General features: G+C 45.7%; 1 protein-coding gene across 3 annotated transcripts in view; it reads right to left on the bottom strand.

The window, feature by feature from the left end:
- Window positions 1–16915, bottom strand: part of DOCK11 (dedicator of cytokinesis 11) — an 81329-nt gene that overhangs the window by 53142 nt on the left and 11272 nt on the right. For all 3 annotated transcript variants that reach the window (XM_014255279.2, XM_005526193.3, XM_088062510.1), the window contains exons 2-10: window positions 10566–10682; window positions 10254–10343; window positions 9491–9573; window positions 8477–8546; window positions 6174–6269; window positions 3065–3199; window positions 1892–2069; window positions 1370–1449; window positions 885–968 (exon numbers count right to left, since the gene is read on the bottom strand). In XM_014255279.2, coding sequence (XP_014110754.1) covers window positions 885–968; window positions 1370–1449; window positions 1892–2069; window positions 3065–3199; window positions 6174–6269; window positions 8477–8546; window positions 9491–9573; window positions 10254–10343; window positions 10566–10682 — 933 coding nt within the window. The remainder of the gene's footprint in view (window positions 1–884; window positions 969–1369; window positions 1450–1891; window positions 2070–3064; window positions 3200–6173; window positions 6270–8476; window positions 8547–9490; window positions 9574–10253; window positions 10344–10565; window positions 10683–16915) is intronic.

Here is a 16915-nt window from a genome sequence, read left to right as displayed (position 1 = left end):
GCCTGGTGTTAGAGCAGATCCAACTGACCCACATCAGAATGAAGCACTCTGGGTATAGAAAGAGGGCAGTGAATTCAGCCTGACCATTTGGTTAGGTAAAAGAAGTTATCTTAGATGCTCCACACTGAGTAATATTTCCATTTTTACTATCTGACTAGAATATTTCCTTGTTAAACCAGAATGTTCTATTTTACGGGTGTGAACATGCCAAACCAGAAGGAGAACCAGAAACAATGCCATACCCTGGAACAGTTCTCTAGAACTCTGTTAGCAACTGCAGCTCATTCCACTGAAATCCCACACTTGGACCCTGGCAGAGAATTCAAGCTCAAAGCCAAGAAGAAAACAGGCCAACAGACAATGACCCCTACTCCAGTGCATCAGACCACCACAGGGTGTTTTTTTCTTTTTGTCTGTCCCTACATCTGAAAACTCCCTAAAGACTGAGGCTCTCCCTGTAATACCCTGTCATGGCCTTTGCCACCACTTCTCCCTGTGCCAGATGTGCTGAGCCCATGCAGCATTGCAGGTATCCATGCAGTACCTCTTCTACTGCTTCTTTTTGCAAGCATGAGAACCTCTCAGAGCCCCAGAGAAAATCTGGTTTGAAATCCAGCAACATCACACAAATGCCAGCAAAGCTGGAGGGAAGCCATGTGTAGGGCTGCTGCAACTCTTTCCTGAGCTATCACCTGAGCACTGACATCTCATTCTGCTCTCACTGACAGGAATATGGGCTGCACTTCAGTTCTCCACTGGAAAACATGCTAATTCTGCAGTCAAACGCTGTGGCCATGCTAGGGTATGAGGGAGCCACGATACAGTGTGAGGGAGGCACGATACAGTGAACAAATCCTCACACTGGCAAATGTGGGAATGTTTACCTGGACTTCTGGGTCAAAAGAAAAGATGTTTTGTCTTCCATCATTCCTGCTCAGTTTGTTTAGTTGATCTGTTTCTCTTCCATACTAGGACAAAGGAAGGCATTGATATTAGATGGCCACACAGAGGCAAACACTCGTTATTGGGAAAGAACTGAGTCAAAACAAAATAATTATTTTTCAGGTTGCTTCTGTGATATATGAGCTGAGGCAAAGCACTGACATGGAGCAAGGACAGTACAGAGATGTGGCTGTGCTGAAGGACAAATCAGGCAGAAGCAGACAACCACACTTGGAGACGAGGAACACACAGTCTCAAACCATCTCCATCCATGACAGATTCAGGTGGGATAACAGAGACTCCACCAGGACTTGGTGCCTGCCCAGTTCCCCCAGAGCTGGAGACACAGAAAGCAGAAAAGCCCTCCCACAGGTAAGCTGGACAGAAGTAGCTGTGGGTGGGGAGAGTGATCCTGCAAACACAATACCTTCATCAGCTCTGGGTGCATGCTTCTCTCCAGGCTCTCCAGGATGTTCTCTGACTTTCCCGGCGTGCTTGATTCATCATCTGCAAGGACACAAGAAACAGATGTTCAAAACAACTGCAGGAGCACGGCTCTGCCAGAAAGCATCCTGCAGTGTTTGCTAACAATAGCACAGAAACAGTTTACGGAGACTTTTCCATTCCTTGGGAGTAAGATTTTTCCATGCATTACCAGTATCAAAGTGTACTATTACAGTCTGCTAGATCTGTCCAAAGCCCAACTTCAGCACAGAGCCAATTTTCCAGGAGCCTTGAAACTTCGCCATGGATTTCCCATCCAGAAGAAAGGTCACGTTTCCCTCCACTTTAATTCCTCAGACTATCATCTGTGTTTTACTAAGCCTCTCTGCATGATACTGTGTGTTAGCCACAATTCTTGCTTTAAATACAGTACAGTATACACTTCTCCAGGCATTCTGCTTGTATCCTGCTGCAGAAGGGAGAAGGGAGGTGTTTACAAACTGACCTTGCACAGATTCCACAGCATCTTTCTTCTCTTGCACCAAACTCTCAGTATTGCTCTGAATGATCTTCCTCAGAGTTACCAGCCATTCCTCCATCTCCTGCTCAGTTTCAGCTGCAAGATAGTGGCTGTACTTGTCTATTGTCTTCAGCTCAAATGCATAGCGGCGCATCTTGGGACACTGAACAAATGAGATTTAGATTACATTTTCCACAAGAACCCAGCACAGTACCTGCCACACAGCTCCTCTCTGGGAAAGCATCCTGAGCTGAAATATCACAAAGGCAGGCACCCTCCCTGGCACAGGAATCCAGCTTTAATCACAGGGGGCTTCGTGGCTTGAGCAGTGCACAGGTCCATGGCCAGCTGCTCTGAGTGAAGGAAAGCCAGACTGAAGCACAGACATTGCACCAAGGAGCAGGAACAGGCTCATTCTGATGTCATCAGACCTTTAATATTTACCCAGAGAAGCCAGGAACTGGATTTTTCTGACATGGTAAGTAATGCTGCACTCTGGGACACTTAGAGGCATCTAAAAAAAGCAAGTGGTACAACACAGCTTTTTGGAGCTGTGCTGGCCTTTCAACAGCATTTTCCAACATAAGCCAAGGCAAGTCTGATGCAACCTGGGAAGTACATCCCATACATCACTGAGGTGTGTGCATTACTGCTTTTGCTGTGTTCAGAAGGATAAATGGAACCTCACGGCTCTGACTCATCCATGCTGAAGCAAACCACTGGGGTAATTTAAGCCGCCCTGCACCACACTTGGTGTTTGAAGCCTCTGCAGAGACAGCAAGGGCAGAAGGCAGAGCAGCAATCTACTGCTGCACTTCACTCTAGCACAACTAAGCAAGCCCAGGATTTAGACCTGTAAAAATGCTTGCTCCTAAAACCTTATGAGCCCTGAGCAGGTCCTAAACTCCGAAGGAATGCATGCTTGCATAGACTTCTCAAGATACAGTTTAAGAAACAAGAAGCTGGTGCAAGCAGCACTTAGAGGAGGAAGGTGCCCCAGATAACGTAATACCATTTACTTACAGGCCTATTGATCAGTTTAGCTGACCAGCTTTGGGTTAGTTTGCAATTCCATGCCTTCAGACCTCGAGAGAGCAGGCCTGTCTCAGAGCCAGCAATCCCTGAGTCCATGCAGAGCCTCACAGAAAGGACACCTACCTGAACCACATCATTGCAAGCATCCAAGAAAATGCAGCCTTTGGATTCTTTTGAAATTTTCTCATCTTTGTAGGAATTCAGAATATAAGAGCCATCTGTGAGCTGTGACAAGTAAAAATACCTCCTCTTGAATACCTGTAAAAATACAAATTCTTGCTCAGGCAAGTATTCACTCTGCTGTACATCACAAAAAGAAGTTTCCATATCTGCCCTCCCTGCTATTGAGAAAATACTGTAACGTGAAACACTGCTGACCCTGAAGTGTTGCAGATTCACCCATTTGAATATGGTTTGCTTTTACAAAGAGAGATTTCCATCATCTTCTGTAATTTTAATGCCCTTGTTATTATAAGTTTGCCCATCTAAAGCAATGCCCCAGGGCTTCCAGCTCATCTCTCAGCTGGCTCCAGCCTCATTTATCTTTACAAAGTAATGCTGCACAGTAAATTCAGATCAGTGCATTATTTGAAGATCCATCCCACCCTAGAGCAGGTATTTCCAGAGCCTTTTTCATATAGACCTCAGTTAGAATTACAAAGCAATTGTCTGGAAGACTTAGGAACAGACATTTGGAAATTCCTAGCACTCAAATGCAAGCCAAGGGACAATGCAATCCATTCAACTGCTTTGGGTTTTTTGTGGCTTTGGGTTTCTTTACACAAAACTATTTTCATGAACTGGTTTTGGCTTAGTGTCCAATTCTTACATCAAAAAACCAGTCATTTCGGGAGAAGTGTTCCTGTGTTTGTACTACTGATTTTCATGAAGAAAAAAAAAGCTCTCCAGTATCTCTCAACATCTTTCTTCATGCTTGTCAGCCAAAAGCTACTGGACTATAACTCAGGAGAACATTTTGGCAGCAATTGTGGCACCACCATATGCTGTAAGGAGCAGGGTGCATTTCACAGTTGCTGGGTATCCGCATTAGGACAATCATGAAGGAAGCCAGGCCAAGCAGCACTGCAAATATTTCTGCTGTTCTCTCTACCTGGAAGATCTACCAATAAACACAGCATTTTTCATCCCACATGGGAGATTACAAGTAATTTCCTGCTTCTATCATTACTGACACTAGCACATCTTCAGTAAAGCCACTTGCTTGCAGAGAACCGGGAGGGAGCACCATGCCCTGAACCATAACCCATCCCTTCTGAGAGGGAATCTCTGGCATCACTTGGATGATTAATGAGCTGTAGAGATGCTCCATGGGCTGCTGAGCTTTAAGTTTTATAAGATTTAACTAAACCTTTAGCTCAACAGAGCATAAAGATACATGGAAAGCTAAGGATGTGAAGCATTAATCCAGCCTAAACACTGATTTAGCACTTCACTGAAGCAATCTCAGGAATTTTGGCAGTGGATGCTACAGAAACCCATGACAGATCTCTCTCTAGATATTACAGGGTTGATATCCCTCGTGGTTATGGGATTTCATGCTAAACTTTGCTGAACTCTGCTCAAAAGCAAATGCAGAATCAAAGAGCAAACACTGTTCCTGTGATCTGTTCCCCGTGCAAGCACTGCTGTCAGAAATTGTCAGAAGATGATGATCATTTGAAATGAATACTATGAACCTGTCAGCAGAGGGAACATCCCCCTCTGATCAGGCTACAGGTGCTGATGGTGAGCACCAAGATTGCAGAGGGATGGCTGGAGAACTGGGAAAGTGCATTTGGGCGGAGAGGATAGAAGGACAATCCTGATGTTGCAGTGCAGGCCACCAACACAAACCAGACAGGGAGAATTGAGCCAAACCAGAGCAATTCTCTGCAAAGGAAAGGTTGCTCTGAAGTAAAGGGTGGCATCTTCAGCCTAATGAGAGTTTGCTTGTGGTTCAGCTCTCCACAGAACACACTCTGCACATGCTTAGCAACACTGTGAGGCACAAGAGCTCAGCAAAGAACCAGCATTCACAATATGGACCCATCACAGCAGCCTCTCCAAGCGGTGATAGATGATGGTCAAAGTCCTCAGCTTTCTCACATGTGCCTTAGAGGTGTTTTGTAAGACACAGCTCAGAGAACACCTACTGATTCTCAGTACTTTGATATCAGAGTTTCACTGGAGACTCTGGATTTTATTAATTGAACTGAAGCCTGGAGTAGCTCAGATAATTCTCTGAGAGGCAGGTCTGAGGTGCAGGCCACTGAGACCAATACCACCAGAGGCTCAGACTAGACCAGAACCAACTGATTACTTTGAGCATGAATGATACTGCCTCCAGAAGTTTCAGGGAAAAAAGTTGCTTTAAGCTCACTTAGAAAAGCAGAGGATCAGAAAATCCTTTTCTGTCTATCACCTTCAAACCCATTTTAAAACTCAAATTAAAATTAGCCCTATGAACAGTCCTGTTCCACTTCTCCTGAAAGCATAACTCATTGAATCAAGCCTTGGAACAGCTGGGCTTTTTGATATCTATTTAATACATCCTCACAAAGCAGCCTTGGTGCAGCCATCCCTCAGCTGTACCACTGGGCATCATTCAAGAATCTCTGTGCTGTAACAAGGGAGCTCCATGGTGAGACAGCAGACAGCCTCACTGCCATAGCAAAAACCTGTGGCAGAACTATTAAGAATCTCTGCACAATCTAAGCAGTGTCACACTGGATTACAAAGAGCAGAGAACAGGATGTCTCCTGTTCCAGGCAGCTGGTGCTTTTAGGTCAGTAATGTTACATCTCTGCAGTAATATCACCCCTGCTTTGAAAGCCAAGATTTATCATTCTATTTTAAAGCTGGCCTCTCTACATGTTTCCAACCAGAAGGGAAACTATCAATTCCGAAAGCTGTCTTTGCAGTGCAGCTGTTTCACTTATCCCAGTTGCCTTCCCCTCCTTGGCCTCAGCTGCTCATCCAGAAAACATCTTGCTTTACCAGAAGATGCTTCACCTTTTTGGTTAGCTTCCTTGTCGTGGCCCAACTCACATCAGTCTTACATGCTGGGAAGGAGAGAGTCAAAAACCGTTGCCAGCTGGGTTTTCCAGTCCACCATCGGATACAAGAGGGGCAGATGCCCATCCAAACCCAGCCCTTGTGCTCCTGGGAGCTTTGGAAATGTGGCCTGAACTTCACCTCATGCCTTGTTCATGAGTAACTGGACCAAACTCACCTTCATGGTAACAGTGATGGTGCTGTTGACATTTGCTTTGTGCAGCCAGCCCTGCTTTATCACACCACCCTTCTGGGAGCACAGCGAAGAGGAATCCTGAAAGACAGCAAACAGTGATAAAAAGAGGAGGTCAGGTAAACTGTTTCCCACAGGAAACTCCCCTTGGAAGAAGGGATTTGTCTACCCTGGAAAGCAATACCATTTTAACTACAGCAATACATGTAGAATGTAGGTGCAACAGGTACAGCTATGCATACAGTACTATCACAAAAAAAAATTTAAAAATTAATAAAAAACAGGGATATTCCTTTCCAATAAAGGGGAAAAACAGGCTAGATTGGGTCACCTTTGGAAAAAGAAAGATTACATCTATTCTGATAGGGCTGCACAGTGATTTTGCAATGAGGCAGTGAACCTGCTGGTTCTTATGCAGAATTTCAAAACTTGAGGAAGATGGAAATTTTAAAGATGGTCTGTTTAGGAAGTTGCAAAATGCAGAACTCTGAACTTATTCTGTCATTTCCTTTTGTCATTCTCACATTTTATATTTCAGCAAAAACCACCAAACCCCAGTAAAATAACTGAAATGTAACTGGCTGATTTCACATTTACCAAACCACAAAGTTTCAAGTGACCCAACCAGGCTGCTCTTGGCATACCAGACAGGGTTTCCATCTGCTCCTGTCCCATGGTCCCAGAACAAAAGAATGGCTCTCCATTCATACCTAACCATGACCTCCACTGGGGAGAGAAATGAGAGCCCAAAGTGATGAAAAAATCTCACCCTAGGGCTTCCAGTGACTCAGCAGCAGAGGCAGCCTCATGAGAGAGCTGGTTTATAGAGCCTGCTGCATCCAAAGGGGCAGGTTTTCACTCTTTTCATGTCACACTTCCAGAGTACATTTTCTGACACTTTATTTCCCCGGGTAAAACAAGCCATGATTTCTCCTTTATAATGGTTCACCTTTTTTTCATTTAAGACATTTCTTTTACTTGAATTTCCATTACACAATTCTAATGCAAATGCTCTGTTGGGAAATTGTAACAGAATCCTTTAGATATGGCCATGCCAAGAGATAGAAGTGTCAAAACATCTGTGAAAGCGCTTGGAATACTCTTCCACAACAAATCTCAGTAACTTCTCTTGTTTGAGTATTTGGGGCACTGGCCAAAAGAAGAAAGGTCTCCACATTTTGATAGCGTATTTTTGTCCTTTTGCTTTTGTGGAAGCATGCTGATAACAGTGCACAGCAATGTCTCCAGCCCAGAGCAGATATTTTTTTAAGAGGCAGCACCTCAAGTTACTGATGTAATGCAAACCAACAACATAGCTAAAAAAAGATAACGCCAAACTTAACAAAACTTTTCCATTTATAAAGAAGCCAATGCAGTCCAGCCCTGAGGTGTGCTGGGACATACCTTGATAATTTGAGGAATGTGCATGAAACAGCCCCTCCAAACCTTTAGCTCTGCACTAAAGTTCCCTTTTTTACCTCTGTAAGTTCCTCAGCAGCAGCATATTGGTGCCATGGGAATTTTAAACAGCTGGGATAAACCCTTCCCTCTACAAACAAAAAATTCCTAATGTCACGTGCATGGATTAATCTCCACGTGGTACTTGAAACAGAAAAACACTGCCCATCCCTTCGGTAGCAAATGTGATATGCATGGGCAGGAAATGTGGCATCTGCATCACCCAAAATAACCAGGTCTGGGATGTCCCAGTTGGCAGAACCCCCAGCTCACCCCCACAGAGGAGCTCCAGGGCTGCAAATCTTCCCCATCCCAGCTGGGCACAGATGCCAACTTCCAGAGGAAGAGAACACCTCCCAGCACTGGCACAGAATGTACAGAGCAGGACTGGCACACTGTCAGCGTGCTGGGTCGAATGTGGTAAACCACAAAACTTTCCAAGAGGAGAACCCCAGAATCACAGTGTAGCTGAAAAACAGACTGCCCAGTTTTAGTTCTGGACATGAAGAATTTTCCTTAGTAACTACTTGGCTTATATTTTTTCCTCTTCCAATGATGCTCTGTTTCAAGGGGAAAAGCCATGAGAAACATGACTAATCTTCCAGACAACTTAGGAGACCCTTGGCTCCATGAGATTATCTTGTCATACTCTGAAATAAATCACTGCCTCACTTTTGATCCCATTTTCACAGCAGAAAGCATCTCACCAGAAAACCATTCCTAGGAACTGAATTCTAGCTTTGCTTTATGAAATTAACTTTATAATGTATCCCTGCTTTTTAACGGGAATACATTAAAAAAAAGACCCAAAAAAACAACCTTCTCCTTACCTCATCCTTTTCAAAGTCTTCATCAATTTCAAACACATGGCTTGGAATCTTGTCTGGCCTAAAGGATTTGCTGAAATCACAAGACATTTTCATGTTTAATGAATGGAACATGAGCATCGTTTGAGCCAGCAGCTGATGCTGGATCCAGAAGCAGCAGCTGAACTGCAGCTACAGAGCACAGAAGATGAATTGCAAGAGACCTTCGGCTCCTTACAGCTGGGGAAAGCTAAGTTCTGAGTGCATTTCATGGAAATTAAGCACAAGCAGTCTAATTAGCTTTCTCTTGATAGCTGTTGGATTCTGCAGAGTTTTTGCTGACTTGCATTTATGGAACAAAGAGAGAGCACTCTGGTTTATCTTCCATCTTTACAAAAAAAGAAGCAAGATCAGACTACAATTTTAACATTATTTGATCAACAGTATGACTCCATTGCTGCTTCACATCCCCTCGAGACCCTCAGAACAGACCCACTACATCCAATTAAGAAGAAAAAGCATTTAACAAGCTTCCAGCACACGAGCAGCCTGGACAGGCCCAGAGTGTGGGCAGTGAGAGCAGAGCAGGCACCATCACTGAGAAAATAACAATCCAGCAGAAATCCAAGATGTATGTGCTTGTCTGAAAAACCCAATTAGCTCTGGAGCTGGAAGCACTGGCACAGCCCAGCCTTTCCAAGCACATAACTCCTCGGCACTGCCAGCACCAGCAGCAATATCACATCACCCTCTCTGTACTGGGGGTACGTGGAGAACCTGCTTGGCATGGGAACACTGTTTATCCTGCCATGGGTCTGGGCTGCAGTCTGTCCTCATCCCAAATGGAGGGGGTGTGCACACACTGGCGGATTGGACGTGAAGCACTGACCCAACAACACAAACCTCTGGCTCTAACCTGCAGAGTGACATGCCTCTGGAGGAGAGGCTGCTTGTGGGACAGGCAGCAGGAAAAGGGCAGACTGCTCCTGCTAAGCCCTGTGATCACACATCAGCATTCCAAGGGAGCACGACACTTACCATGGCAACATCCGAAAGTCTCCTGAGTATTCCTCATATTTGTAGTTTACCACGAACCAGTCAGAGCTGTAGGTTTTAATGCACTGAAAGGAAAACAATACAGCTCTTAGAAAGCTACAGCAAGGAAAACAAAGCCCAGCAGCAGTCTGAGAGGTTACATGCTGCAGGGTGAGGTAAGCACAAGCGGGAGGGGCGTGGGCAAGGCTGCTTCACTTGTTTCATGTAGCAGTGCAGAATTTCATGAGGAACATTTCAGCACAGAGACAAAAATCACACAGCATCTGGCCTGCCACACAGCTACAGATTTTGTATTTGCATCACTCCAAGGCTCTAAAAAAGGAGTAGTGATTTGGGAGGAGACCATTTTCCAGAAAGCAGAAGTTTTCTGTCCTCACAAACACAGCACGTCTAACTCGACACCGACCATCGCTTTTTGTTCCACGGCACTTGAAGGGAATGGTCCTGGAGAGCAGCACTTCACAACAAACCCAGCACTCCAGATGCTCCAGGAAGACTGTGAATGCCCTCCTTGACAGGCAGGTGGTGCAAAGCCACACACCTTGGCTGCGTACAAAATCCACTGCAAAGACACTTTGCAGATGAGATACCTGTGAGAATTCTCCTGTGCAGCAGGTCGGGCAGTGCTTCCCACAAAGGAAAAGCCAAGTGATCCACAATGCTGCGGATCAGGAGCTACAGCTGAGCATCCTGTCCAAGGGTAAAAAGTGCTGAAGGCATGGTGTCACATGGGCTTTGCCCCTACCTCTTTGACAAAGAGACTCTGAGCTTTCTTTAGAGCATCTTCTGGCACCGTTGACTGGACAGTCCTTCTCTGTCGGCCGATGACTGAGATCTGCAGGAGAAAGAACATTTTTTCATCACAAACTCCATCTTCAGGGCTTGACGCTCACTTTAAATAAATGTGGTGGGCCTAAATCACCAGTGGGTCATTTTGGTTTTATGTGTCAGTAATGCAGCCAAAATTAACATGTGGTTAATGGTGGAAATTTTCTAAGGTAAGCAGGACAGGAGACGAGTGAGCCTCAAACACAGGAAACAGCCAGAGCAGACTCACAGACACATCTTCAATCGGAAATATCAGGAGGTCCCGGAGGGGATCACTGTAGATCTGAACTCTGCGTTGAAGGATCACGTTCTCATAGTCCAAGGGTTCCACCACTTTAGTTTTTTCCTGCAGGAAAAACAGATGATGCAAAAATTTACATAGATGTAACATCTAAAATAACCAGTAAACAACATCTTGTGCTTAATTTCAAACTGTGTGAGCACTGGACTGCCCATTATTCAGCACTCTGATACTCCTGTGCTGCAGGTAACCACCAATGAGCATGTTTTGCAGAGAGGGAAATGAGGGGTTAAGTTTTAAGTAATAAGCTACAGGAAGAAATGAAGCACTGTGCTGCTCTGTCTCAGCACAGTCTCTAATTTCTTAATGGAGCAAGAAAGCCTCCTGGACAGGCCATAGCTTTAACAGCTGCAACATCCAGCATCTTTATGTTTGAGCAGCTCATCTGTACAGCCTGGAAGGAACACAGGCTCCTGCACTGGCTCTGCCCAGCTCGGGGCTGGCTTTGCTTGAGGAGCGGATGAGAGCTGTACTCTCCCTAGGAATGATGAGTGCAAGGCTGCTGCTACAACTGCCAAAGCAGGAATCTCAGCCCATGGAAGGAAAAACAGCATCCCTCTGAAAAGACAGGAAAGCCCCCTCCATAAATCTCACCCCAGACACAGCCAAAGGCTAGAGCCCAGTTCTATTCTCACTCACATTTCAGGGAAGTAAGAGGAACTTCTCCAAAAATCCCGGGAGTCACAAGCAAAAACTATTAGGAGTGCTTCATTACATTCCCTACTGCACCAATTCTGTCTGTGTAACAAGCCCAGAAAGCAGAATTTAGTAAAATGAGAAAAACACAACTTCTGAAGCAGGCAAATGCCATCTCAGCTGCACAGCCTGACTTCAGATTTCATGAGCAAGAGTTGGGCTCTCAGCACTGCATTGTCAAAATCAAACTTCACATCAAAAGCCAGCCAATAACTCTATATGGGAGAGGTCACAATAAAACAGGAACCAAATGTTGACCCATCACCTTTGCCTTGTTTTGAACCTTGACCAAGATCCTGATGCTTGGCCCTGCCACAGCCAGTGTTTATGAAGCCCCTGCAGCAGCACATGATGCCAGGTGCCTCTGGACATGACATCCCTGCAGGACAACATGCTTGGGCTCTCCACTCTTGGAAGAGGAATATCAGATACTTCCCCATGGGCAGCAAATATTACCCTGCAGTCAAATGGCTTTTCAGGGATGAGCTGTTCACCATGACTGGAGTTAAAGATGAGACCAACACAAGGTCTCCTGCTGAACACAGCACAACCTGCAGCTTAAAAAAATGAGTCCCAAGTGAGGACCGAAAGCTCAGCACTGCATAACACCACTGGATAAACAGCCACACCATCTAGAGTCCAAAAAACCTCAATATTTTCTGTGACACATGAGATAAGCAGGGAAGTCAACACTGCTCTTCCGTAACCAATCCTAGCCAAAGGTCCCGTGCCTGTTCTGTGCCTTTGGCTCCTGAGGATCTGGGATGCATTAATGAAACACCTGCTGCCTCAGACAGTTTTGCATTTAAAATGTCTCCTTTCCATGCTGCAGAAATCCAGCATGAATTAGCTCAGTTATCTGAAAAAGGTCCCTTCTTAATCACTCTCTGAAAACTTTGCTTTACTGCTTGCACCGTCCTGAAAAGAACCTCACACTCCTCAGATTACCAGTGAGAAAGACAAAGGTCAATCAGCAGAGAGCCCAGGCTTGGTGCCAGAGCATCCAGGGGCTGCTGCCTGTTCCCTCGGCTATGAGGGATTTGGGAATGGGGTGACAAATGCTGCCAGTCCCACTGCACACACAGAACTTCTTGCATCCAACACCTGAGCTATGCTGGGATTTAATAAGAAAAGAGGGTCCATCTGAAAAACAGGATTTCTCTGTCTACCAACAGGTAGACAGAGAAAAGGAGCCCATTTATTCTCAGTCAGTCTCATGCTCATTAAATGTTTAATTGAATTTGGTTAATCATCTGAAACACCGGTCTTATTTCAGGATAGCACTGTGCACTTCTGGAGGTCTGCTGAGCTTTGCAAATAAACGTGAATTACCAGGACATCTATTTGCAGGACTGGGGCCCCAAAGCTTGTTCTCCCCACAGCAGCAGGCAGGGCCCCACGGAGCAGGCACACAGCTCTCTGCTGGCCTCGGACTCACTGCAGCAATCCTGGTAAAACTCAGCAGCCTTGGTGGGCCAAAGCAGGGCCATGACCCAAGAACCCGCACCAGGGCCCCTCTCACCTCACCCTGCAGCAGCTGTAACAGTAAATTAGAGTCCCTCTATGAGCCTTCCACATCTCTTTGGGAATGCAAGTCTTCCAATCACACAGTACTTTTAGTCCTTTTTTATTTTGCAACATGGTCCTGAAACTAGGACTGTATTTCTAAAGCTGTCCTTTTAAAAAGCTGGGGCTTTGATGACATTTCTTTTCTAGATCTGATACCTCTGATGACCAGCAAGACAAAGTCCTGGCACTCATCCTCATGGGATTCAATGACAGCTAAAGGGTAAGAGCTGAAAAACATCCCAGATCCTTACATGAGATGTTTGAAAACGCATAGAGCACTGCCTACAACAAATCAAAAAAAAAAAAAACCAAAACCCTTAAACTTTGCTGCAGCCCTTCCAGTCTGGTGGATGTAATGATATTGGAAAAAATGTGTGGTGCAGGCTGTGATCTGTATCTGACAAACCAGTGCCAGGCCCTGTGACACACATCTGATGCCCGAGGGACGGAGGGATGTGCAGTGGCACCCAGAAGGGTTGTGCAGCACCCAGACAGGCATTTCTCCTCTGGAGCTGTTAGAAACAGTCCCTCGGGCTCCTCTTCCCCAAGGTGTGCACATCCCCTGTCTCAGCACACAGCAGCCCTCCTTTCCCTGCACTCAGTGTTACACTGACCATGTGTGATGTGCTCACACCCAGCACATCGCCCCGGCTGCCCCAGGCCATGACAGGAACCACAGACACGTCTCTAAAGCAAAGACAGGAGATGTAGGTCAGCCTGTTTGTTAGCAAAGCAGCTGCTCAAGGAAGGATGTGGCCTGGCTCCTGCCTGCCATCGAGGAAACAAACTCCTCCATCCATCCTGAGCTGTGCAGGCTGCCCAGCGAGGCCAGGCACGCTCATGTCCCTGCAAACACACCCATGGAGTGAGGAGGGATCCATCTCAAATACTTGTTGCCCTTTTGACCCTTTGAGTCCACACACTCCCATCAGTCCAGAAAGGCTGGAGATAAAGCTTTAAATGCTGAAAATGGGATTTCAAAGTCTTAATTTTCCTGAAGGTTGAAGTGCACACCCCACACCACCCCAGGCTCAGATCACACTGCCCAGCACTGTCACAACAGCAGATGGCACCCACCAAAGTCATTACAAAAGCAGAGGAAAAACTATTACACTAAAGTAATTAGAGTCTTAGAAACCACAAATTCCTCCTCAGAGGAAGCCAATACCCAAGTACAAAGAAATGCTGCCAGTACAGCAAGAAAATCAATCCGTTTCTTCAGGAAAAAACATGCAGTGCTGCCAAAGGCATCCTGCTCTGTGGCACACATGCAGCAGCTCTTCATCCAGGGCAGGCAGACACTGCACTGTGATGCTCCTGATCTCCTCTGAGCTCCTGAGAACACAGCAGGGACAGGCTGGGGTGAGCTGTCCTCTCCTGTGGCTCCTGTGGGTGCTGCACCCAAGCACACCCTGCAGCAGCATCCAGCCCAAAGCTCACTGTGCTGGGATTAAAAACAAGGGAACTCTCTCAGAGAAAAACAAACAGAGATTTTAACAAAGGTAACACGACAGCAGTGCACCCGCACAGATAAGGCCAGGTTCAAGCCCCACACCCCAGCCTGCTCCTGAAAACACACATTGATCTTTCTGTCCCTCCTTCAGCCCCAGGGCTGCTGCTCCCCAGCACAGAGAGCTGTGTGTGCCCTGCTGGAGCCCCTGCCCATGCTGGGTCACAAGCTCCACCTGCACAACAGCCTGGCCACTGGAGTATGGACTCCCCAGCACAAGAGAGCTGGCTGGCATTTTAACAGGAAATTCAGAGAAATTACCTCAAGAGAAACACACCCACAAACACCAGCACCAGGCTTTGCCTTTGGCCAAGTGCAAGCACAGAGCCCAGGATGAGGGAAAACCCAAGCAAGGTCCTTGTCCTCAGTGCCCTGCCAGCCTGAGCCCAAACCCTCCCCAGGACAGAAACCACCAGAGAGAGAGCAAAGGAAAGGTTTAGCAGGAAAATTATCCATTAACAAAGAGGGGGATACTTAAGTCAGATTAAACTGGCACCTTCCCACATCCATTTTACAAAGCATGTAAAATTCCTTTTATTTGCTTTATAAACAAAGGCTCACAATGACAGCTTATTCTTCTGGAGAAGCATAGGAAACATTTCTATTTTAAAGTTTTAGTACCTGAAAACCAGCAGCCACCTGCCCTCCTGTGTTCTGCATTTGAATACCAAAAAAACACACCGCTTTTTTGATTAATGTTGATCTGATTAATGTTTTTGTGAGATCCGTTTCTCCCAGAATTACAACAGATATAACCCAAGTTATGTGCACATACAGAATGAAAAATGTTTCATTTGGGGATTTTTTTTTTAAAGCAACAGCCAAAGGAAAACTACGAGTAAGCTTTTGCATTTTCAGTCCTACCAGTTCAGCCCTCATTTAAAACAATATCCAGAGAAGAAAATGACAAACCAGGCTGGTTTGGCTGCAGTGTAACCAAATTTCTGGTCCCTTTGCAGGGACACAAGTCCTCAGCAGCTGGCGGAAGCCAAGCCCAGCACTGGAGCTGCACCACGTTTGACTTTCACTTCTCGTGCCCCAACGGCCCCAAACCCACACAAAAACCAACAAAAACCAACAAAAACACACAAACACACACAGACGCACACAGACGCACACAGACGCACACAGAAAACACACAGAAAACACACACAACACACACAACACACACAACACACACAACACACACAACACACACAACACACACAACACACACAACACACACAACACACACAACACACACAACACACACAACACACACAACACACACAACACACAAAACACACAAAACACACAAAACACACAAAACACACACAACACACACAAAACACACACAACACACACAAAACACAAAACCACAAAAACACACACACACAAACCCACACAAACACAAAAAAACACACGAAAACACACAACTACAAAAAAACACACACACACACACAAAAACACACACAAACCCACACAAACCCACACAAACCCACACAAACCCACACAAACCCACACTAACACACACTAACACACACTAACACACACTAACACACACTAACACACACTAACACACACTAACACACACTAACACACACTAACACACACTAACACACACTAACACACACAAACACACACAAACACACACAAACACACACAAACACACACAAACACACACAAACACACACAAACACACACAAACACACACAAACACACACAAACACACACAAACACACACAAACACACACAAACACACAACCCCAAAAAAACACACACACACACAAACCCACACAAACACACAAAAACACACACAAACCCACACAAACACACACAGACACACAAAAACACAAACACACACAAACACACACAAACACACACTAACACACACACACAAACACACACACTAACACACACGCTAACACACACGCTAACACACACGCTAACACACACGCTAACACACACGCTAACACACACGCTAACACACACGCTAACACACACGCTAACACACACGCTAACACACACGCTAACACACACGCTAACACACACGCTAACACACACGCTAACACACACGCTAACACACAAACAGAAACCCACAAAAACACACACAAACCCACAAAAACACACCAAAAACACCCCCCACACACACACTAACACACACACCCTGCCCTACAACACTTCCCCCAGGCCTTCCACTGAAACACCTGCAGCTTCAGCAGCCCCCAGCACGTGACTTTTCCCCACATCCTCAGAAATGAAGCCCAACCCAGTGTGTGCATCCACACAACAGCAAGAGACAACAAATGAGATGAGGTTCAGAAGTGCTGGTTGTTTAGAGCAGCTGAGGAGAGAAGGAGGAAGAGAACAGATCACGTGTAGGTATATAAATGTATTATCTCATTATCTCAGAGTGCACACTGTTCCCCAAAATTGAGCAACCATCTTACAGCCTATTTGCTGCCTCATCTGTTGCAACCCTACATGGAAAGCCAAGCAAAAGACCAAATTTTAAAATAAATAC

Source organism: Pseudopodoces humilis, chromosome 15 (assembly GCF_049639895.1).
Source record: "Pseudopodoces humilis isolate 2021_Gansu_Grassland_sample_001 chromosome 15, ASM4963989v1, whole genome shotgun sequence".
Classification (NCBI taxonomy): Eukaryota; Metazoa; Chordata; class Aves; order Passeriformes; family Paridae; genus Pseudopodoces; species Pseudopodoces humilis.
Note: the sequence above shows the minus strand (reverse complement) of the source record. Positions and strands in the feature narration are given on the sequence as shown.